Source organism: Cryptomeria japonica, chromosome 6 (genome assembly GCF_030272615.1).
Source record: "Cryptomeria japonica chromosome 6, Sugi_1.0, whole genome shotgun sequence".
NCBI classification, from domain to species: Eukaryota; Viridiplantae; Streptophyta; class Pinopsida; order Cupressales; family Cupressaceae; genus Cryptomeria; species Cryptomeria japonica.
Genome location: NC_081410.1, coordinates 307,875,097 through 307,899,023, shown reverse-complemented (window position 1 = coordinate 307,899,023; position 23,927 = coordinate 307,875,097). Strand labels below are relative to the sequence as shown.

Below are 23,927 nucleotides of genomic sequence, written 5' to 3'. Positions count from 1 at the left end.
TAATCTTCATGTTAATTGATCATTATGAATACATGTATGGGTGCCTGCTCTTTCTCTGTGTCATATTTACACACTCATATTCTCTCATGTGTAGCAGTGAACTCATGTTTTAAAAATGCTACACACTTGCCTCATACTGTGACAGAATGAACCTCCCTCAACAACCGTAGATATTTTTGCCCCTTCCCCAAACATAATTGTATCAAATAAGTTTTGTAATTTAACACTCAATCAAATTAAACATTAAATCTCAACCTACTTCATTTTCTTGTAAGAGATTGAAAATTTTGTATATCACTTATGCATGCTTTGAGATATTTAAGCCCTGTTCTGTGCAGTGGTTCAATAATCATCCAGAGTATTTTTCATAAATCGATGTTCTCAGATAAAGTTTTTCAATAGAGTCAAAACTAGGGACCAAAGTCTTTAAATGATTAATTTTTTTTTTGTGTTGTTTTTCAATTTGATATTTGATATGTAGATGAGTCATTGGAAACAAGGAATATGCAAATTTACTTGTTAAATTAATATTGCTATTGATGATTCCATTTATTTTGGATTCTTTTAGTATGTGTTGTTCTGATTACTTTCTAGTAAAGACTGATTATTCAAATATATGGCAGGACATTATACGTCTACCTAGATCATTCCGTTTTCTTCAAAAGCCTTTGGCACAGTTAATTTCTGTGAGTAGAGCTCCCAAGAGCATGGAAGGATATGCTGCCATTGGTGGGGGTTCACCTCTTCGAAGGATAACAGATGAACAGGTTTACATCTCTCTTTTCCATCACTGATTGCAATTTTAGTTTTATACAACAAAGGTTCCACTGTGATATAGATTCCTATGTGAACTGCATGATTTATGTATGTGCATCTTTTGAAATTCCATACTAAGGAATGACATTTCTTTTTTTAGGGTTATGACAATTATATTTATTCTTAGCATGGATTTTTGATCTGATGAGGGTAAGAGTTCAGGTTGAGAATAGAAAAATCATCTTGATATAATCTTTAGATTTAGAAATTCCAAGTAGAGGCAACATGAGGCAGTCAATATCATATTAATCTCTTCCTAGCATGTTGATATAAAGAAGAGTACTAAGAGGGTTATCTTGGTAATGTAAGAAAGAGTACTTGTTAGTAGCCTATGTCAATCAGGACTATAAGCATAGATATATCAGGTTGAGTGATGACGAATTAAGTACAAGGTATTGCAGTCATGAAGCATACATCACAGAATATAAGCCACTTGCAGAATAGATGCACTTAGAGATGTATTTTATTCATTCCAAAAACCCCCACCTTCAAATGTGCTACAAGGCTGCATATAAAGAGTCTGCAGTTGGTTGAGCCATCAACCGCCAACAACTACCAACTACCCAACCCATATAACAACTTAATTATTGCTATTACATTAATATAACTAGTTTACGGCTTACAGTACTGTTACCACTTACTATCATTAATAGTGTAGTGTACCACCCCCAATTGCTGATGCAAATCTGATTGTTTTTTGTTGGAAAAAGTTTGTTTTGTATTTTTTTTTTCTGATTTTTTTGTGTTTTTAAAGTTTTTGATGCTTTGCTAATAGGAAATAAATATAATAGAGGAAGACAACTGCTGGAATTGATAGAAATGAGAAACTAAAGTAATTATGGACCAATAAATCAATTTTCTTTTTTGGATAATAGGCTGGTTACATACCCTTCCAACATACATGAGCTGATCTGAGGTTTTGACAGCATATAGTGGCAATTTTGAGGTCTGATCTGCTTTTACAGTACTAACAAATGCTGATCTGCTTTTACAGTACTAACAAATTCTGATCTGCTCCTTATTTGATCATCAAACCCTCACCTTCAGCTGGTACAGTTGTTCCTTGCTGCAATAAAGGCAAAGGTTGGCTAATTTGCTGTCATGGGTTGCTTGTAGTGTCTCCAATGATGTAGATCTGCTCTGGAACTACTCTAATCTGCCCTTTAATCAGTCTGAACCACTATATTTTGCCCTCACCAATGCTGGAATTGAAGAATTTATTTGATCGAACACCCTTGGATGGTCTTGCACTCCTGTAGGCATTCAAACTTCTAAGAATTTTTGCTCCCAAAAGCCCCAATTTCACTGCTGAAACCTTTCCATGGCTTCTCTCAAGCTGCTGCTCCAAAAAACAATTCATAATAATGAAAAATAACCCAACCAAACTGACTTTATTCTCTCCTTGGATCGAACTTTCCTAGAGAGGCATCTTTTTTTGGATATGCTTCACTTTATGCCAAGTATATTCTCTCATGAGAGGTTCGATTCTTCTTGAGGGAGCCTAATTTGTTAATGGTTTAAGTTGTTTTTAAAGAGCTAAAGTTTTCTCTAGGCAACCATTATTTATTCCAAGGGGGTCCACTTCCTTTATTTGTTATAGTAATATAATAACAATTAAATAAATGGACATATTTAAGTCTATATTCAAATATCCAATTTATTCCCTAAAAACACATCCAATCACCTCCAAACTGAAACTGAGGGTGCCACTGGTCCCCGGAATGATGACTGGGCATAGAACTCCAACTGCCAGTTTCCCCTAAAATCTAGGAATCCTCCAAAGCTAAGGAATCATCCCTAAACACTGAAACTCACACCACAGTGCGGACATGACAAATAGTGTTACAGTTGTTTGAAACATCTTTGAGGGTCCTTAATGAGTTGATCTTAGAAGCTTTCTACAGGTTCAAAAGTGAGTGCTATAGTAACAAAAGTTAATGAACTATATCAAAATCTTCGTTTGGGTAGGCTGGTCTTGTTTGAAAGCTGATGCACAGAGGAATTAACAATTCCAGATAAATCAAATTTTTATATCAAGATTGTGATTGTTTTCAGAGCTATATATGAGTGGAGAATAATGAGATTGTTTTTGCGGATAACTATTGGCAGTCAATTGAAATACATTTGTTTAAAAGTTTAGTTAAGTTACCTTCAGCAATGATTCACAAATTCTTTGTTTTTAGATTATATGAGGAATTTGTATCTAGATATAAAAAATACTTGGCTAGATGTCCATAACTATAACTTGATATGAACTATATTGAGTACCAAAATCTTGTATTGGGTGGAATTGGTATTCCTTGATTTATAAGTCTTATCAATTCATTTTATGCAAGACCATTTTTAATGTTTTTATTTTGGACTATGACATTAGTTATTTATTACAATACACTATAGGCCATTGCATTGGAGAAAGCTCTTGAAGAGAAGCAAGTACCTACCAAAGTGTATGTAGGAATGCGTTACTGGCATCCATTTACGGAAGAAGCAATTGAGCAGGTAGTTTCAAATTAACTCTATAGTGAGAATTCAAATTGTATGCATGTGAATGCAAAATTCTGACAGTAGGATTTGTTGTCTAATGGTTCTATGATGACCTAATTTTTGAATTAGCTTTACATCTCATCTTTCAATGAAATTATGCTTTGATTGTGGTTTGGTGTTTTGAAACACTGATAGACATGCCGGATGTTGAAAAAAATATTGATATCATATTCACCTTGCTGATTTTTGTCCTTGATCTAGTCTTGGCTGTTGATGCCAACATCTAAATTATCGAAACTAAATCTAATGATGAAAGATACAGAGCTTAAATCTGCAATTTTAGGAAAGCAATGGAATTTGGCTCCAGATATTTGTTCAAAATGGCAGTCAATTCACTTGGAACCTTATATTATGAGTTAAACCTTGTAAAAATAATACAATCTAGTGAATCCCTCTGAATCAGTAAATCAAGCATCATGATTGTATACAAGTGAAATATTTCTTTGTTAAAATGTATAATTTGGTTCCTCTATCATATGAGATGTGTACAGATCAAGAGTGATGGAGTCACTAAACTTGTTGTCCTTCCACTCTATCCTCAATTTTCAATTTCCACTAGTGGTTCAAGTCTCCGTCTTCTAGAAAGCATTTTCAGGTAAATAGTTAGTTGTTACTGGCTTTACTACATTTTTCTTAATTTTAATCTAATAAGCAATATGACAATTTTAGAGTTTGCTGAATTCTTTACATTATTGATTCTTATGAAGTGTTGAAGTTAGAACTACAACAGATTTCTTATGGTTTTTCAGGGAAGATGAGTATCTGGTGAGGATGCAACACACAGTAATACCTTCCTGGTATCAGCGAGAAGGATATATTAAAGCTATGGCAAATTTAATTGAGAAAGAGTTGCAGAAGTTTGAAAGGCCAACAGAGGTACAGTTTTTATGGGATAGAATACAGAGGTGTAATAATATTTACAACTTCACTTTCGCCTAATTGCATAAATGCTACTGCTTTGATTCATCAAAGTCTCTGTAGCACTGGCCAGCATTAATGATTATTGAGTTTCCTTGTAGGGGTTTTGTTTTATATGAATTTGCTTATATAACATGTCAAAACAATCAGCAAAATTGTCTATGATATTTGAATGAAAGGTTATTGTAAATAAATAAAAATTACAATATATATTGCTGCAACTGTTCCATTGCCTTAGTTATTTATGTGCATTCCGATTTCTACTGCCTTACACAAAATACTTACTAGAGATAGGTAAAATCCCTAAGTTGCTGGTTCTGGTTTGGATCCTTGTTTGGGTTAGCAGATTTGGTTCATGAATCCAGCAAATATTCTTTTGGGAGTTGGGTTTGTTTATGATTCATTTGTACAAAACAAATTATATATATATATATATAAACTTCAAGTTCAATATTAAAATGATGATGTCAAGTTCAAACTATATTTATACACTAAGTCACAGGATACGGCGATTTTCATGGATGACGTTCGAATTTAATCGAATTTCAAACTTCTGTAAAAAAAATCGAATTTAATCGAATTTCCTCTATAAAGCATTGTTATCCGCCTCTAAACACAACTCAGCTGGTCGTGGGTATTCTTTGTATATGCTTTGTATCTATTGGGTCATGGGTGTCTCCAATTGCTGGATCGCCCTCGGATTTTCTCCAACAAGGGTCGCTATTCTGATAATTTATTAGAAGTGTACATATATTTAAAAATAAACAAAATTATAGAAGGCGAATTTTATCCGATTTTTTTTCAATTTTTTCCCTTGTCGAATTTCATCCGAATTTCATGGCTGTCGAATTCGAATTCGAATTCGAACCTTGTGACTTAGTTTATACATATATACACACACTAGAGATAGGTAAAATCTCTAAGTTGAATATATATATATATATATATATATATATATATATATATATATATATCTTCAAGTTCAATATTAAAATGATGATGTCAAGTTCAAACTATATTTATACATATACACACACACTAGAGATAGGTAAAATCTCTAAGTTGAATATATATATATATATATATATATCTGCTGTTGCTGGGAATAATCATTATGTTATGTTGTTATATTATGTTTATGTTGTCGTCGGTAATAATGAGTTACGGTGGTTAGTTAGTTAGCCGACGGGTAGGTAATTGGATTCGCGACGGTTGTGTCGCACCCCTTCGGGTATTATATATTGTGTACCTTTTCTTTGAAGTGGGATCATGTTAGTCGTGTTAGATGTAATGTTATAAGCACTTATTGTACATGGACTGTGGAATTAATACAGAGGCTGGTTATTTAATATATTTCCATTATGTTTTGTGCATTTACTTTCTGCATTTAACCGTTTACCCGAGAGGGCAAACATTTGGCGCCATTGCCTAGACGTACTCGGGAACGGAAGACACGGATGGCGCACAGACACAATGGACCTACCCGTTGGTGAGATGAACCCAGAGACCGACGATGCGCACATGGAACAAGAGGCGAAGGGGAAATTGAACCCTGTAAGAATCCCGACACAATGTTGATATAAATTATGGTTGAAAGGGAAAAATAAAAAAATAAAAGTTTTTTTGTGTACATGGCATGTGTTTGATGTGTATGGAAGTGACTTATGCCCAATAGACTAAATAAGGACAAAAATAAAAAGATACAGAGTGACGAATGGGAAGTGGCACAAACTGCATTGAATCTCAGACAGCAGATAGAACGAAGGCGTAGGCTAAGGCAGCTTGCCGAGGGACGACCGGCCGAGGGGTTGCCCGAAGGGAACCCAGGAGGTGTCACGGAGGTTGCAGAGGCAGAGATAGACGGAGAGAACTACACTGTCTACATTGTTGTAGGGCTGCCAGAAGGAGTCACGGAGGGTGCCGAAGGAGAACTCTATAGTTCGCTAGAATACCACCGTAGGGTAAGAAGCCGCGAAGAGTTGGTGGAACAAACAAGGCGAAGTCTAAACCTGATCGACGCTACCAGAGACTTGCTAAAGAATTTGTCCATTTCAGAGGACAACCGGAGGGAGACAACGGAAGGTGACAGTACGACCGAAGGTGCCGAGGGAGCACAAGGGTACCGTACGGGAGGCAATTTGTTTGGTTCGGTGTTAGCAACTTTTTTCGGAGGACCCACGAGTGGAGGTTCAGTTGCAGGAGGTGGAGGATCGCCAGGTACAAGCACACAAGGAATTAGAGGAGCGAGACCCAGCGGTGGGATGGCGAGTAAACAAAAATTGCCAAAGTTCACAGGGGAGGGCAAGGAAGACCCCTTACGGCACTGCCGTACATGTGAAACCATTTGGTCCGCCAACAGAGTAACAGACCAGGATGACTGGGTACAGCAGTTCCCAGCCACGTTACGAGGAGTTGCCATAGATTGGTACTCCGATGTGGACAAGCAAAAAGTGGCCACGTGGGCCAATCTACAAAAGGAATTCACGGGGGAGTTTTGGTTGTTCCGTGATGACAATGAAATTGTAACGGAGATATACAGTACCAAACAAGGTACCAGGGAGACAGTACGGGCATACAGTCGGAGGTTGAAAGAACTCTTGGGTAAAATGGAAAGCCAACCCGCAGATGGATTGAAGAAACGATGGTTCGTTGAAGGGTTGAAATCCTCTCTACGGAGGAAGATGAAAATTGTACCCCTGACGTCATATGACGACGCTTATAATAGGGCGATGGACCTGGAGAGCAAACACAAAACATCAAAGAAGAAGAAAAGTAATAAATCCTCATCTGAGGACGATGACTCTTCATAGGAAAGCAGCAGCGACGATGAGGCTGGCAAACGGGTGCAAGCGCTCCAGAAAGACATGGAGCGAATGAGAAAGGAATTCAAAATAATGAGAAGCACTGGTCGGAACGAAGGGGACATATGGTGCACTGAGTGCAAAGAGGAAGGGCACACAAAGGGTACTTGCCAAAAGAAGGCATTCTACGAGATTTGCCAAGTGATGGGACACTCCACCAAGGAGTGCCCATACAACATGAAAACCCGAAGTACGCAAATGAACCAGGTGCTGTTCACGGAGCAGGCCACAACATCCGCACCAACGGGTACCGGTCAACATACTAACACAACGGCATCATCTGGAGGATACCGGGACAACAGACGCAGCGGTGGAAGGAATAGCAACAATACCAATAACAGAAGCCGTATCCAGTATGACGCCAAGGGCCGGCCAATTATCCAATGTAGGGCCTGTAATCAGTGGGGGCACTTCGCCTGTGATTGCACGAAGGAAGCCACCCCTCAGCACCTCTTTCGTTGGTGTGGGCCAAGCGACCATGAGGATGCAAATTGCCTGCAGGCAGGGGTTAATCTCCTCAACATTGAGAAGGCTGAGAAGACTGGTGAGAAAGAAGTACTGGCGATCACCCGCGCCCAGACGAAAAAAGCCACTTATCCTGACCCCCATACGGAGAAGGAGAGATTACGGGAGGCAAAGGCCAATATTGAACGTGAGATGACGACCGAACGACGGCACAACGAGGTGGCGAGTACATCATTTCGTACGGAAGCGGAAAATAGCATCATTGGGCAAATCTTGCAGATAGAGGTGCCGATAAAGGTAAAAGACCTTCTAGATTGTATGCCACAATTGAGGACTGCCATCCTCACCAATGTGCAAAGCACCGCATTATCGAGTACACCACAGGTAGGGGTTCCCGCCACCGCATCGTCGAGTGCACCACAGGTAGGGGTTCCCGCCACCGCATCGTCGAGTGCACCACAAGTAGGGGTTCCTGCCACTGCTTCGAAGAGTACACCACAGGTGGAGGTTTCCGTCAGCCCTTCGACTGACCTGATGTTACTAGCCGTGAGTAGTGGTAGACACCCAGTTGTGGTAGAAATGGGTATCCGTGGGACCATTTTGAAGGACACCATTGTGGACGGGGGATCTGGGGTGAATGTACTACCAGAAGAAACATGGAAGCGGCTGGGGAAGCCTACCCTGTGGCCACCCACATTCAACCTGGTGGGAGCGGACCAACACGACATTAAGCCACTCGGCCTGTTGATGGCCCAGCAAGTGACGATTGGTATGCAACCATTTTTGTTAGATTTCGTGGTTATTCCCTCGAAGAAGAAAGGCTATGACGCCATCCTGGGGAGAGCGTGGTTGATCAACGCGAGGGTAAACCACAACTGGAAGAAAAATACACTTTCCATGGAGAAGGGAGGGTGGAAATATACCATTGACCTACACACCCAAGATGTTGGCGAAGAGCTCGCCTCTTCCGACTCGGACTCAGAGGACTCTAATAAAGGGGAAGGGGGTCCCGATGAAAGCAAGGGCAAGAACGCGATGAAGCCGAACAGTGAAGGGGTGCTCGAATTGGAGGGATGTTCTGAAGATGAGGTATGCTCACTTAACGGGCTCTTCCACTGGCAAATGGAGGATTAAGAAATGTTCCAAAGCTACAGGCTCGAAGTAGAGGAACCAGAGCAACCAACAGAGGTGTACTTGCCGGAATACAAAGAATATTGGAAGGGAGACGCCCCAAACCCTGGCGACGTAGATAATCCGAAGAGTGTTGGTAACGATTGGAACCCTGTGTGGAAGACCGTAGTCTTCAAAATCTTTATTATCCTTCTTCTTATGTACGGGAAGGAGACCGTGGTCCCTGTAGAAATTGTGGTTCCAGGTCTTCGGATGGCTATTGAAAATAGATTGGCCACCAACGGGCCCAAATTGAAACCCTACCACGCGAAGCGCGCAGGGAACCTGAGAGGCCGGACGGACACCCGAGAGGATGGAAGGGGACTTGAGAGGCCAGGCAGGCGACTCAAGAGGCATAGGACCACAACAGGCGACTCTCGGGCAAGGAAAACCGAGAAGGATGAAGGATAATCCTAGAGACAGGGGACTCGAGCAAACGACTCTCTAAGACAACTAAATTAGGAGATGAGAAAAAAAAAACAAAAAAACGTACGGTCGTATGACAGGCGACTGTACGGTAAAAAATCTATAAAAATGAAAAAAACCGTACGGTCGTACGACAGCGACCGTACGGTCAAAAAATTATATTAAAAAAAAAAAGAAAAAAGAAAAAAAGAAAAATTATAAAAAAGGAACGGACCACCGTACGGCGGTGACCACCGTGCAGTGGGCCACCCCGGCGGTGGCAACACTGACGGCGACCACAGTGCGGTGGTAACACCGACGGCGACCACCGTACGGTGGGCCACCGGCGGTGGTAACACCGTACGGTGGACACTGACAGTGGATGCCATCGTGCGGTGGTCAACCGCACACCTAGTATAAATCCCCGCACAGCCGCACACAAAGCCGCACAGCCGCTCCGTCGTCATGGTCCGCCGTACTGTGGAGGGGTGTAGGCTGCACGGGAAGGTGGCCGCACGATTGGGAAGGTGGCCACACGATCGGAGGTGCCAATGCTGTTGTTGACCATACAGGGAGGTTGTATGGCCGGGGTGCCATTGGGGACATTATAGTGCCGGAAAAAAAAAACGACGACGACCAGATTTAAAATGATTCGCTGGAGTTTGAAGCTAGGACACTGGAAATTCAGAGTGGGTTGTTCTGTACGGTGAGAAAGAAGCCTGACGCTAAGCATTGGTGGGAAGCCATAAGCCGTAGAGGGAGACGGATTTGGAGGTTGCGAACAACCAGAGTTTGAGGGAAGGCATTGCAGGTCTGTGCAGTTGTATGACACCAGGGAGTTATTCAGTTCAGTTTTTAGCCTTTGGGGAGTGTGATGGAGGATTTGAGGTGTCTCCTAGCATTTGTGCTAGCGGATTGTGGCCACCTCCAGGCATGACTGGTACGCTTTGAGGAACTCGGAGTATGTCTTGACTGGACGTGAGGTTGCCTTGGTGGATGCACAGAGGGCTTGGGAGGAGCTGACCACCAGGTTGGAGGCAATAGTCGCATGAGACTTAGTTCAGCGTACCCAGGAGTTGGATGCCGGGAGAGAAGCATGGGTGGCTATCGAGGACAAATTGGCTAGGGAGACAGTATCATTTGAGTAGCAGTTGGTGGAACCTGAGACTGAAAAACATGTTTTGCAGACAAGTTTGGGTTAGGCACAGGAGGACTGTGATGGCAAAGGAAGCAATATTGGTGAAATCCGCACTTGAGTATCGGATGGTAGCAGAAAAGGGTTTTCAGGCGAGGACGCAGCAAGTGTATAAGATCCGGGCCCGACTGGCGTCAGTAGTTCCTGCCGTTCATCTCTATTTTGTATTAAGTTGTCGGAGTCGACTTCTTTTCTTGGGGGGGATGATGTTGCCAGGAATAATCATTATGTTATGTTGTTATATTATGTTTATGTTGTCGTCGGTAATAATGAGTTACGGCGGTCAGTTAGTTAGCCGACGGGTAGGTAGTTGGATTCGCGACGGTTGTGTCGCACCCCTTCGGGTATTATATATTGTGTACCTTTTCTTCGAAGTGGGATCATGTTAGTCGTGTCAGATGTAATGTTATAAGCACTTATTGTACATGGACTGTGGAATTAATACAGAGGCTGGTTATTTAATATATTTCCATTATGTTCTGTGCATTTACTTTCTGCATTTAACCGTTTACCCGAGAGGGCAAACATCTTCAAGTTCAATATTAAAATGATGATGTCAAGTTCAAACTATATTTATACATATACACACACACTAGAGATAGGTAAAATCTCTAAGTTGCTGGTTCTGGTTTGGATCCTTGTTTGGGTTAGCAGATTTGGTTCGTGAATCCAGCAAACTTTTTTTTAGGAGTTGGATTTGTTTATGATTCATTTGTACAACACACCCACACAGGTGTGTGTGTGTGTGTGTGTGTACATCTTTCAATAAAATAAAATTTCTCTTTGAAGATGCATCTTTTTAGTTTTTAATTCATAGTCTCTTGCAATAAAATTTCTCTTTGAAGATGTGTTCATTGATATATTATATTTTATAATTTAATAATTTATAATTAATGTTTTGTAATTGTAAATGTTGTATGCAAATTCAACAAGTTACGAGTTCTTCTTCACTTAAGAGAAATGTACATACTCCTTCATCCACTCAGTTAAGCACGAATGATTAGGTGCAAAAAAAGCTGTGGATTTGGTCTTCGTGCATGCTAACTTGTGTTTCTTGTCACATAGACTCCTAATTACAATGATGGGGTGACAAAGAAATGGGATCTAACTGTTGAGTGTTCCGTCCTAGATGCTGTAGTTGCATAAATTGCTGAAGTCTATAGATGAGATGACTTTTGCACATGACGTGGCTGGTAGGAGTGGTGTTGTAGGTGATTGTGGCTTAAATGAAACTGAACCAAATGTTGGCTTTGATTCTTTTGCTGAATAAAAAACTGAAATTTATTAAATATTGATTGTAATTTTCATTGCCTACTGACATTTGACAAATCACCGAATTATGAATTTGAGTATTTTCATTTTTTCAAATTATGAGGTATTTAAGTATTTTGTTTTATGGCAATCATGAGTATCACTGTTTTAATATTTTATAATTCTAAAATTATATATATAACTTGGACTAAAAGTGTTCTTTCTATTTGGCTCCACAAATGTAGCATGTTGGGAAATAGAAGCATCTAAGTGAACATGCTTTGGCTTCATATCCCACAACGTTGTGTCCCCTTCCTTGTAGCCATGTTTGTGTGAAAGAAGGTGCATTTTGGAATGTACATAAATTAAGTCCTCTACCCTTTTTGGGTGCAACTGGTTGTGCTTTACTGAGTGGATGAATGAGTATGTGCTCCAATTCCCCTTGGATATAGATGAATTGACAACCTATTAAGACAAAGTAGAGATGTAGAGTTATAATGATAACAATAAAAGATATAAAAAATCATAATTGAAACTTCAAAGATATTTTTTTAATATTTTTATTAAACTTGTGATAAATTTTGATTGCAAGAGGTTGTAGGTGTTAGATTTGTTGGCCATGGAAGTACCACCATCTATGAGCATCTTTCTTGAACTTATTGCAAAGAGCTTCAATTCTTTGATCATTAGAGTGTACAAAATCAAAGAACTCACATGTGACCACATATTACAAATTAGAACTAGGAAGGGTCTATGAAATGTTGTATTGTATCCTTCGGTGACTTCAAAATCTTTATATGGGGCAATCCTCATTGGCATAGAAAGAACCTTAGCACTATAGTATTTTGGACTTGATGCAAAGGCAAGAAGATGTAGCAAGGTGATCATTGTGCTATATGTCTGTGCATTTGTTGAAGAAAGTTTCTTCAAGATCTTGGATTTTCACATTTATGATGGTCTTCATCTTCTCAATTATTGAGTCGCTGCCATCACATATCTCTCCCATGCAAGGCTTGTCTATGTCGGTATATGAATCATTCTAAAACAGGCCTAGTGAAACTAAGGAGATATTCCACATGATCCCACCAAGAGTCATCTAGGATCATTCACTTAATATTTGCTACCCTCAGTGTTGGCTTGTCTCCATATGGACTAAGTTTTCCTAATGACTGTGCTAGAAGCTGCCTCTTGAAATTTCACAAGTTATCTCAAGACGATTGTGTTGGAGGCAAAATGGGTCTCAACAACCTAATCAAAATTTAAAATAAAGTAATAAAAAACAAACTTTAAATAAGAAAATATGATCAAATTAAGTTACTTTTTTTTTAAAGTAGCTAAAGTGAGATTAAATTTTATATTGCTTCACTTACCTTTTGCAGCTCCAGTTTTGAAAATTATCTAAAGATGCCCTATGGCCTTTGGTGGTTTGTAATGAACTTTTTGATCTCTTTGCCCTCCACATGCTTATTTTTGATCCAATTAATTTTGTTGCAACTTTTGTAACACAAGGTTGAAGGAATGGACAACACAAGGTGTTAAAAACGTGTGTGAATATTACTCCTCAACTAACAAAGCAGTCACTCTGCAATTCTTTGCAGTGTTTCTAATGACTTTAATACTACAAGGCCCTACTTCCTCAATGGTTTTGATGAGGATTTCAGTAATAAATTGACCATCTTTCACCTCCCCCTAACAATCCCCTACTCTCAAAAACATTGCATCTTTAGGGGACATTGTAATCACATTGTTCAAGGGCCGATTTTTGGTGTCCTTTTGTCCATTAGAAATGATGGTCACCCTTGTCTTGGCCTATGAATTCCTTATGAATTTCTTTGAGTTTTTACAAGATTGACATTTTCCAATAAGGTGTAGGGGCCCTTGTATGCTTTTGGATCCTCATAATTTTTTTTCGCTATTTCTTGCAAATATGTAGAGCAAACAACATTTGAAAGCCAACCCATTTGCATAAATACATCTTGCTATGTGTTGATCAACAATCTCTTGAGGCTCATTTTGAAATCCTATTTACAAAGGTACGTTTAGTTTCTTATTTGTAAGGGGTTGTAATTGAGTGGTGGTATAAAATGGGTGGCTCTTATCTACAATAGCAGGATTAGATAGAAGTATAGGAAGCTTCATTCCTTGAGATCTTCTCTTTGCTAAAAGCTGAACAAATTGTTCTATGGCCTGCTGTTTTATTTGCTTGTTTATACTCATTAATATATGCTATTGCTTGTTCTAATGACACAATTACATCATTCTTTTCAAGCCAAGCTTTGATGCTTTGTCCAAGCCACCTATAACTGGGTGTATCATATCAATATACTTACAAAGAGCAGAATTTGGGTTTGTTTTGTAGTGGGATTGGCGTGGAGCTAGAATTAGCTGCCATTGTAATTCTTATTACAACAAGTTCTATAAACAACACATTTGAAACACATGAAACAAAAATTGTATAGAACCTAACTCCTTCAATATTTTGACCATAATGGTACATTTGTAAAAAAATGGAAGGAAAATAAGATTTTGAAGGCAAAACAAGAGAGTTCATTTGTAAAACAAAAATGTAGGAAAAAAATGCTTCTTTTTAAAAAGTTTTATTTTATGATTTTCTTGGCAGCTAAGGACTCTTGCACAGGCATAGGGACAATAATGCAACAACTTTGGAACCTTCAATGGATAATCTTCAACTCTTTTTGTGTAATGACAAGCAAGAATGAAAGCTCAACAAAAAAGAAATGATATTTTTCTTTTGCAATCAAAATGAGGTAAAAATGAGTTTGTTTCAGTGTTTCAAATGGTTTAGTTGGCACTTTTAGAGTTAAGAATTCATTTTTGTGTTTCTTAGTCAAAGTGAAATATGAGAAATAATTAAGAAAAACAAAATAAATTAAATAATTCAAAATATTGGTCAACAAATTGATAGGTTCACAACAAGTTTGTCATAGTTTTGCTTGGTTTGTTTTGGGTTTGTGTAAGTTCATCTAGGATGATCCCATAGTGTTTTGGATGCTTCTTGTGCAAATTTATGCAAATATGCAAGTATTGAACTGCAGCACAAATCTAGTTCAAACCTGACCTGAATTCAGGCACAAATGCCAATGAACTGACAACCTAGTATAATACAATCTAGCATGGGCTTAAAGGAACTAGCTTCTGCATAGTATTCAGTCGACATCTTTAACAACATGCAAAAAATTGGGTGCAATAGGATGTGGATGCAACAATGTCTCCATACAAATAATATGGTCAATGAGAAATCATGAATACCATACTTCATAATACCCTACAAATTTCCCTATAGTTCTGAATAATTTAAGCTAAAGTAGTATGCCATGCTATGTATCTAATTTTTATTCTCCCATGCATTGTCTTGAACTTTAACATGAACCATACAAGGAATTGTCTAAAGTTTGTGAGGTCTCTTTGTGTGTTCCAAAAGGATAAATGACTAGTTGAGTAAGAAATAGTGGTCAAATTTATAAGGATTGATTTGCATGCTTTGGAATTTCATCTTCACAGATATATGATATTGCTTGTGGATGAACAAGAATGGCAGGCTATTGAAATATTCCCCTAGGGATATTTGTTCCAGTTTTTTCATCCAATGATATACAGAAAAGTTAACAACAATTCCGCATGCAAAATATTTCAAACACCATCAAATTAACTGATATTCATTGATTTTCAGACTGAAATAATAGTTCTGAATCTAGAAATAAACATGACATTAAAATCCTCAATAGAGCAACAACAAAAATTACCAATCCCAGCCATAGCATTTACAGTCAGATTTGACAACCAGCAAATTGCATTTGAAGCACATGTGAGCCACCTCCGTGATAACTCTGACTGACAATGGGTTTCCATCCACTGCCTCCAAGCTCGAGGGTTTGTGTCCTCAAACCTTCTGAAAACTAGAGCTTCTCAGAAACTCTCCAAGAGAATCAATCTCCAAACATAAAACCAAGCATGCCAAAATGAGCCTCTCCAAGTTATTAAATAGCTCACTTGGTGACTCTTTGTTCGCCCATTGCCCGTCTCTTGGAATTCCCTTCTATTAATTAAGTGACTTTGCTTTATAATATGATGTTGACATAAAAAGTCACTTTAATCTTCTTAGATAAATAATTAAATTAAGTTGTCTTTAAAGTTATTATGTGTAGACAACTCAAACTTAATTATTGAATGGATTTTAAAAGGGGACATTGTTGGCGGCAATATTGTACATGAAAATAAAACTAGTTAATTAAGTTGTAATTGTCTTGGTTAGTTGGCAACCGCGGGGTGGTAGTTGCTGTGCGACGGTTGGCGCTCGCACCCCCTCGGTACCTTTAAATACTTCCGAATGTAACTTGTGGGGGGACAATGATGAATGGAATAACATCTCTTATATTGCGTCTGATATCTATGGCGTTATCATTCTGCATTACGTGCTGTATGTTTTAAGTTATTCACTCGAGAGGGTAAACATTTGGCGCTGTTGCCTAGACGTACTCGGGGACGGAAGACGCGGATGGCGCACGGACACGAGGGGCCTACCCGTCGGTGAGATTAACCTAGAGGCTGACGACGCGCAAACGGAACAATCATCGTGGGATGCAGAGCGTGATGGCAAGAGGCGAAGGGGAAATTGAACCCTGTAATAATCCCGACACAATGTTGAGATAAGTTGTGGCCGAAAGGAAAAATAAAAGCTTTTTTTTTGTACATGGCGTGTGGTTGCTATGTACGGAAGTGATTTATGCCCAATATATTAAATAAAGATAGAAATAAAAAAGCAGAAACAGACAAGTGGGAGGCTGCGCAGAGGGCCTTGAGTCTAGAGCAGCAAGTAGAACGTAGACGGAGGCTGAGGCAACTTGCCGAAGGACGACCTGCCGAAGGGTGGCCCGAGGGGAACCAAGGAGGTGTCACGGAGGGTGCAGAAGCTGATGGAAATTTCTACGCGTCGCCGGAACACCGTAGGGTGCGGAGCCACAAAGAGTTTCTGGAGGAAACAAGGCTAAGGAGAGATCTAGTCGAAGAGACCCGAGATCGGTTCAGAAACTTATCCCTTACACCACAAAGTGAGGATCACCAAAGGGAGCCAGGAGTGGGCGCGGGTGACAATGAAGGGGACGATAACCGTACGGTAGGTGCCACACTCGGTAGGCAAAACACCGTACCTCCAGTCACCCACGCAGGACACACCACCGGCATCGGAGGGAGTGGCTCAGGGGCCCAGACACAACCACAGCCACCTCCAGGAAGACGACCCCCATCGATGGGGAGTAAACAGAAACTGCTGAAGTTCAATGGCGATGGGAAGGAAGATCCCGTCTGCCATTGTCGAACGTGCAAAACCATATGGTCAGCGAACGGTGTTACCGACCAAGACGAATGGGTAACACAATTCCCAGCAACCTTGAGAGGAGTGGCCATAGACTGGTACTCAGATATGGACAAGGCCAAAGTCGGCACATGGCCTAACCTGAAGGAGTTTGGGATAGAGTTCTGCCTCCTGAGAGATGACAACGAAATAGTCATCGAGATCTATGGAACGAAGCAGAAGAAGAACGAGACTGTCCGAGCTTATAGTCGGCGGGTGAAGGAACTATTGGGAAAAATGGAGAGCCAACCAGTAGATGGGTTGAAAAAGTGATGGTTCGTCGAGGGACTAAAGCATTCCCTCCGAAAGAAGATGAAAATCGTTCCACCTACATCGTATGAAGACGCATACAATAGAGCGATGGATCTTGAGAGCGAGATCAAGACATCGAAGAAAAAGAAGAAGAAGGATAGCTCGTCCGAGGAGGATGACTCGTCACAGGAAAGCAATAGCGACAACGAGACTGGCAAACGGGTGCAAGCGCTCCAGAAAGACATGGAGCGAATGAGGAGGGAATTCAAAACAATGAAAAGCACTGGTCGGACCGAAGGGGACATATGGTGCACTGAGTGCAAAGAGGAGGGGCACACAAAGGGTACTTGCCCGAAGAAGGCATTCTGCGAGATTTTCCAAGTGATGGGACACTCCACCAAGGAGTGCCCATACAACATGAAAACTTGGAATACGCAAATGAACCAGGTACTGTTCATGGAGCAAGCCACAACGTTCGCACCAGCGGGTACGGGCCAACAAGCGAACAACAATGCAACCTCGGGAGGCTACCGAGATAACCGGTGGGGAGGACGAAACAACAATAACAACAATAACAACACAAGGAGCCGGATCCAATATGACTCCAAAGGTCGACCGATGGTACAATGCAAAGCGTGCAGCCAGTGGGGGCACTTCACCCGAGACTGCCCGAAGGGAGAGGCCACACAATATTTGTGCAAATGGTGCGGACCGAGAGACCATGAAGACGCCACCTGCCCGAAGTTCGGCGTCAACTTGCTCAATGTCGAGGAAACCAAAGAAGAGGAAGTGCTAACCGTAACCTGCGCCCAAGCTAGACACGCAATGTGCCCAGATCCGGAGATGGAGAAGCGAAGGGCACGGCAAGCACGGGAAGAAATTGAGAAAGAGATACGAGAAAGGGCGAAGGTGAAGGGTACGACGAGTACTTCCAACCGATCGGAGGTGGAGGATGCTATACTAAATCAAATTTTAAAATTAAAACTGGAGGTGCCGGTGAAGGTACACGACCTCCCCCAGATGATGCCTCAATTACGAACGGCGTTGCTGAATAATCTCTCCCAACCACGCACCAATACCAACCACCGCATAGATGTTCCTGGGGGGTCTGCAATAGACCCCATGCTGCTGGCAGTTAACACTGGAAGAAACCCGACCATTGTGGAGATGGGTATCCTTGGCACCATTCTAACCGATACCATCGTCAATGGTGGATCAGGAGTGAATGTTCTTCCAGAAGAAACCTGGCGGAAGTTGGGGAAGCCGACGCTGTGGCCATCTACATTCAATCTGCTTGGAGCAAATCAGCATGGAATCAAATGTATTGGGACACTGATGCGCCAACAAGTTACCATCGGGACGCAACCCTTCATACTGGACTTCGTGGTAATCCCACTAAAGAAAAAAGGGTATGATGCGATCTTAGGGAGAGGGTGGCTAGTGGCAGCCAAGGCCACCCACAACTGGAAGAAGAACACTCTGTCTATGGAGAATGGAGGAAGGAAGTTTATCATAGACCTCGGGACACAGTTGGTTAGTGAGGAACTGGCATCATCTTCGGAATCGAAGGATGAAGGAGAAGGCAACTTGAGGAACGAAGGACGACGCTGTAGGGAGCCCAACGACGAAGGGATTCTCAAACTAGGAGAGTGCTCCGAGGATGAGACGGGGTCATTGAATGGGCTCTTCCACTGGCAGATGGAGGATTATGAAATGTTCCAGAGCTACAGGCTCGAAGTAGAGGAACCAGAGCAAGTAACAGAAGAGGTGTACCTGCCAGAATACATAGAATATTGGAAGGGAGACGCCCCAAACCTCGGTGACATAGATAATCCGAAGATCAATTGTGTCGACAACGATTGGAACCCTGTGTGGAAGGCCGCAGCTTTCAAAATCTTTATTATTCTTCTTCTTCTTATGTACGGGAAGGAGACCGTGGTCCTTGTAGAATAAGGTTCAGGTCTTCGGATGGCCATTGAAAATAGACTTGCCACCAACGGATCCAAATTGAAACCCTACCACGCGAAGCACGCATGGGACCCGAGAGGCCGGAGGGGGACCTGAGAGGATGGAAGGGGACTCGAGAGGCCGAGTAGGCGACTTGAGAGGCACGAGACCAACGTGGGAGACTCTTGGGCGAGGAAAACCGAGAAGGATGAAGGGCGATCCTAGAGACAGGGGACCCGAGCCGACGACTCTCTAGACAACTAAATTGGAAAAAAAAAAAAACGTACGGCCGTACGACAGTTGACCGTACGGCTGGGGAAAAAAAAACAAAACCGCGTGGTCCGTACGACGACCGTACGAAAAAGAAAAGAAAAGAAAGAAAGAAGGTGCACGATGGTGGGACCACCGACGATGGAACCACCGTGTAGTGGAACCACCGAACAGTGGGACCATCGACGGTGGAACCACCAATCGGTGGGACCACCATGGGTGGACACCCGCACATAAAAGCCCCGCATAAGTCCACACACGCAAAGGAAAAGAAATAAAAAACCTTGCACGAAGAAAGACATGTAGCCCACGCCAAACAAAAAAACGTACGAAGAGAAAAAAAGGAGAGACGTGCACAACAACGTAGCCATACACGCAGCCCCCGCACAAACAAACACATAACTGTACAGTGGAGGGGTGTTGACCGCATAGGAAGGTGGCCGTACGATTGGAGGTGTCAGTGTTGTTGATCGTACGGGGAGGTTGTATGGTCGAGGTGCCATCGGGGACATTATAGTGGGAAAAAAAAAAAAAAAACGACGACCAGATTTAAAATCATTCGATGGAGTCTGGAGCCAGGACATTGGAAATTTAGAGTGGAGAAGAAGGGTTTTTGCATCTTAAAATATCACATAAATGATGTGTGCCATGGACTTTCGTATGGTTCTGAGGGTTGTAAATTGGTCTGGGGGCGCTGCCCCTGGACCTCGCGAGGGGCGTTGCCCCCAGACCCCACGGGGGTGCTGCCCCTCTATCTCGCTAGGGGCACTGCCTCCAGACCCCAGTTTATTTTTGAGCTACAGTACACTTGTTGGAGTTGGGCGAAGGGCATTAGAGATGTCACGGTAAGTGTTGTGGTTGTCCGTACTGTGAGAAGGAAGCCTGAAGCTAAGCATTGGTGAGGGGAGACATTGCAGGTCCACGCAGTTGTATGACACCAGGGAGTTATTTAGTTCAGTTATTAGCCTTTGGGGAGTGTGATGGAGGATTTGAGGTGTCTCCTAGCCTTTGTGCCAGCGGGTTGTGGCCACCTCCAGGCAGGAATGGCATGCTTTGAGGAACTTGGAGTAGGTCTCAGCTGGACGTGAGGTTGCCTTGGTGGATGCAGAGAGGGCTCGGGAGGAGCTGACCACCAGGTTGGAGGCAGTACTAGCGTGAGACTTAGCTCAGCGTACCCAGGAGTTGGATGTCGAGAGGGCAACGCCGGTGGCTATCGAGGACAAATTGGCTAGGGAGACAGTATCATTTGAGTAGCAGTTGGTGGAGGCTGAGATTGAAAAGCATGTTTTGCAGACAAGTTTGGTTTAGGCACAGGAGGATTGTGATGTCAAAGGAAGCACTAATGGTGAAATCCGCACTTGAGCATTGGATGGTAGCAGAAAAGGGTTTTCAGGTGAGGACGCAGCAGGTGTATAAGTTCCAGGCTCGACTGGCGTCAGCAGTTCTGTTTAATGTCATCTCTATTTTGTATTAAGTCGTCCGGAGACGACTTCTTTTCTTTTGGGGGGATGATGTTGGTGGTAATATTGTACATGAAAATAAAACTAGTTAATTAAGTTGTAATTGTCTTGGTTAGTTGGCAACTGCGGGGTGGTAGTTGCGGTGCGACGGTTGGCGCTTGCACCCCCTCGGTACCTTTAAATACTTCCGAATGTAACTTGTAGGGGAACAATGATGAATGGAATAACATCTCTTATAGTGCGTCTGATATCTATGGCTTTATCATTCTGCATTACGTGCTGTATGTTTTAAGTTATTCACCGGAGAGGGTAAACAGACATTACAGTCCTCCCTCTTTAAAGATTGCTTGTCCTCAAGCAATCATGAATCTACATACCAATACCAGGATCCAAAACCATCCTTAGGAACACTGTTCAACTAATCCGCTGCGCCACATTGATTAAAACATCTGCATACCCATGGTGAAGCAACATATCTTGGTCCACAAGAGTCAATGCACCAAACATGTCACTGCCTGGATCCCATATCAATCTATAGAACCTGCTATAAGCAATGAAGGAGTTTGCCAACCAATCACCCTGAGGTAACCATCCATGCATGTAGGACAACCAGACAAAAAGAAGATGTACACCCTCATGCCTGTAAACCAACACAAAAGGATACCAAATCTCACTGCCATAACTTTGACCAGCAACATAAATGATTTCAAACATGTGTCCGAACCAATGCCAATCAAAGTAAAACAACCCACACTCCGTCTCTATCAAAAAGAAGCACCCCTCAACACTCCTAGACCATTGAATCATTGATGTACTCAATGAAAAATCAGGAAATGCTACATGATCCCATCTAGAACAGCCACCAGTCCATAAGAAATCAAAGATTATGAAGTCGCCAAGCAACAAATATAACGCTGCCCTATCAAGAGAAAAAGATGACAGTCTCAAGAATGAGGTGTGTATGCCCTCACTGCCCAACACTGATAACTCTTGAAAGTCTGATTCACTATAAGTGTCATCGATAAAATCAAATTTTTCACCCATGGATAGATCACCATTAAGTGAAATTCCAGAGCTAGTAAAGACCTGCTTATCATCATCCTGAAGCATGACTTCTTCCAAATTCGAAAGCTCATAAGTAGCCGCTGTCCCATTATTGAAACCACTCTGAAATCTGCTTATATACCTTGTTGCCACAGCCATTTCATTGCTGCAAATTGTTTTTTCAACATCAAAATTTATGGGTTTGTTTCCTTGCTGGTCCTTCTGCTCTTCATTGTTATCATTTGTACAACAAATGGCAGGAACATTGTGAATTGTTTCGTCCCTACCAATAGTATTGATCCCTTCAATGATTTGCATCATCTCCATGCTCTTAAGATTAGCTTCTTCTTCCTTAAGTGTCGCTGTAGTAGAATTTTGATTTTCTGATTTGGATAATTTATATTGCATCATACTCAGCTGTAAGCAAAGCTCATCCACCTCCTCCCCATTTTCTGCAAACTTAATAGCAAAATCCCTATCCTTGAGCAATTTCAAATAATCTGACTTCATCTTTCCTAATGCCTCTCTGATGGTGTGAAGGTGTGTATTATTGATTCCAGTTGCCATTCTTTTTTCCCTTTCCTCAATTTGGATTTTCCAAAGGAGGTCTTCAATGAATTTATGAGTGTTGTCTTCTCTTGTTAGAACCTGCACAACTTCATCTTCTGAAACCATAAGATGCTCCTTCAAATCTTGCACATCAAGAGGTTGTTGATCCAATTGATCAAGGAGAGACGAGCTGTCCCTTATTAAATTTTCTGATTTACTAACTTCTGTAGCAGCCATATCAACGATCTCACAACAGGTTTACATGCATTCCTCATGAAGGAAAGGAGGGACCAAACTATGTTCATACAAAGATTCATCAAAAGAACTTGTCTTTTCACAAAATTTATCTATGTTGATTTCTAGGTCACCAACAAAAAGTTTTAAAGGCTTCTCACCTGAAGCCATTGTTTCTTCCTTCAAATCATCCTCCTTAGCTGAGTGAAAGCCATTATCTTTATTGCTATCATCATGCCCAGTAAGTGATGTATTCAAGGCTGTATTTTAGCCTGCTCCTCATGAGACGTGGAAGCGTTCTCATCTGTAATTCTGCCCTCATTACCACTTGGCTGCAATGCATCCTTTTCCTTATTAATTTCACAAATATGATCAAGTGTCCAAGCTTTTTGACATTTGAAACAAATCTGCTCCCTTCTCATTTGGTTCTTGCTCTTTTTTGGAGGTCCTAAAACTTGTAAACCCATGGAGATTAGTTCCCTTCCAGTCATTTGTTCCCTGAACCTTCCAATTTTCTGCTCAATCAACCCTTTGGAGAACTCATAAGCACAAGGTGCTAGTTCTTTTCTCCAGATAGCTAACAAATCTGACTGCAACTGCTTGCAGATATCATCATCCTCATCTAGGATCATGGACAATATGTCAGAACATATTTGACTTCACCTTATCTGAATGGCGTTTCTTGATTTCAGCAATGAAACAATTGAACATTTGAAGAATCAACTCATCACATTGGAGATCCAACATAAGGACAAATGATCTAGTCCATGCCATAATTTCTAAAATTTTAGCCCTCTTACCAAAAGTGAGAGCTTTGAAATCATGTAACCCATGAAAACTATCCACAAACAGCTGTAAAACCTCTCTCATAGTATCATCCTTATAGAGAACTACAGGTGTTGTAATCCTCATAATCTCAGATAAACAGGTAGTCACCAACAACTTGATTTCTTCATTTGGCTGTCTAAGTCACTTGTGTTGCTTCAAGGCATCCACTATAGGAGACATAGCCAACTGTAACATATCTTGAGGTGATTGGTCCACATGAATCAAACATTCCTCTACCTTATTCAAAGTGTTCAAAACATCATCCCAAAGTTTAAAAACTCGGACTCGCCACGGACTCGGCAAACCAAAAATTTGGACTCGGACTCGGACTCGTGAAAGACTCGGCA

General features: G+C 41.4%; 1 protein-coding gene across 2 annotated transcripts in view; it reads left to right on the top strand.

The window, feature by feature from the left end:
• The window catches only part of LOC131043810 (ferrochelatase-2, chloroplastic), a 221,820-nt gene that overhangs the window by 92,241 nt on the left and 105,652 nt on the right, over positions 1 to 23,927 (top strand). For both annotated transcript variants that reach the window (XR_009105605.2, XM_057977047.2), the window contains exons 4-7: positions 624 to 767; positions 3,214 to 3,315; positions 3,852 to 3,955; positions 4,110 to 4,236. Coding sequence is in view for 1 of the 2 variants with exons in the window: in XM_057977047.2 (XP_057833030.1) it covers positions 624 to 767; positions 3,214 to 3,315; positions 3,852 to 3,955; positions 4,110 to 4,236 (477 nt within the window). In the remaining variant the exon portion in view is untranslated. The remainder of the gene's footprint in view (positions 1 to 623; positions 768 to 3,213; positions 3,316 to 3,851; positions 3,956 to 4,109; positions 4,237 to 23,927) is intronic.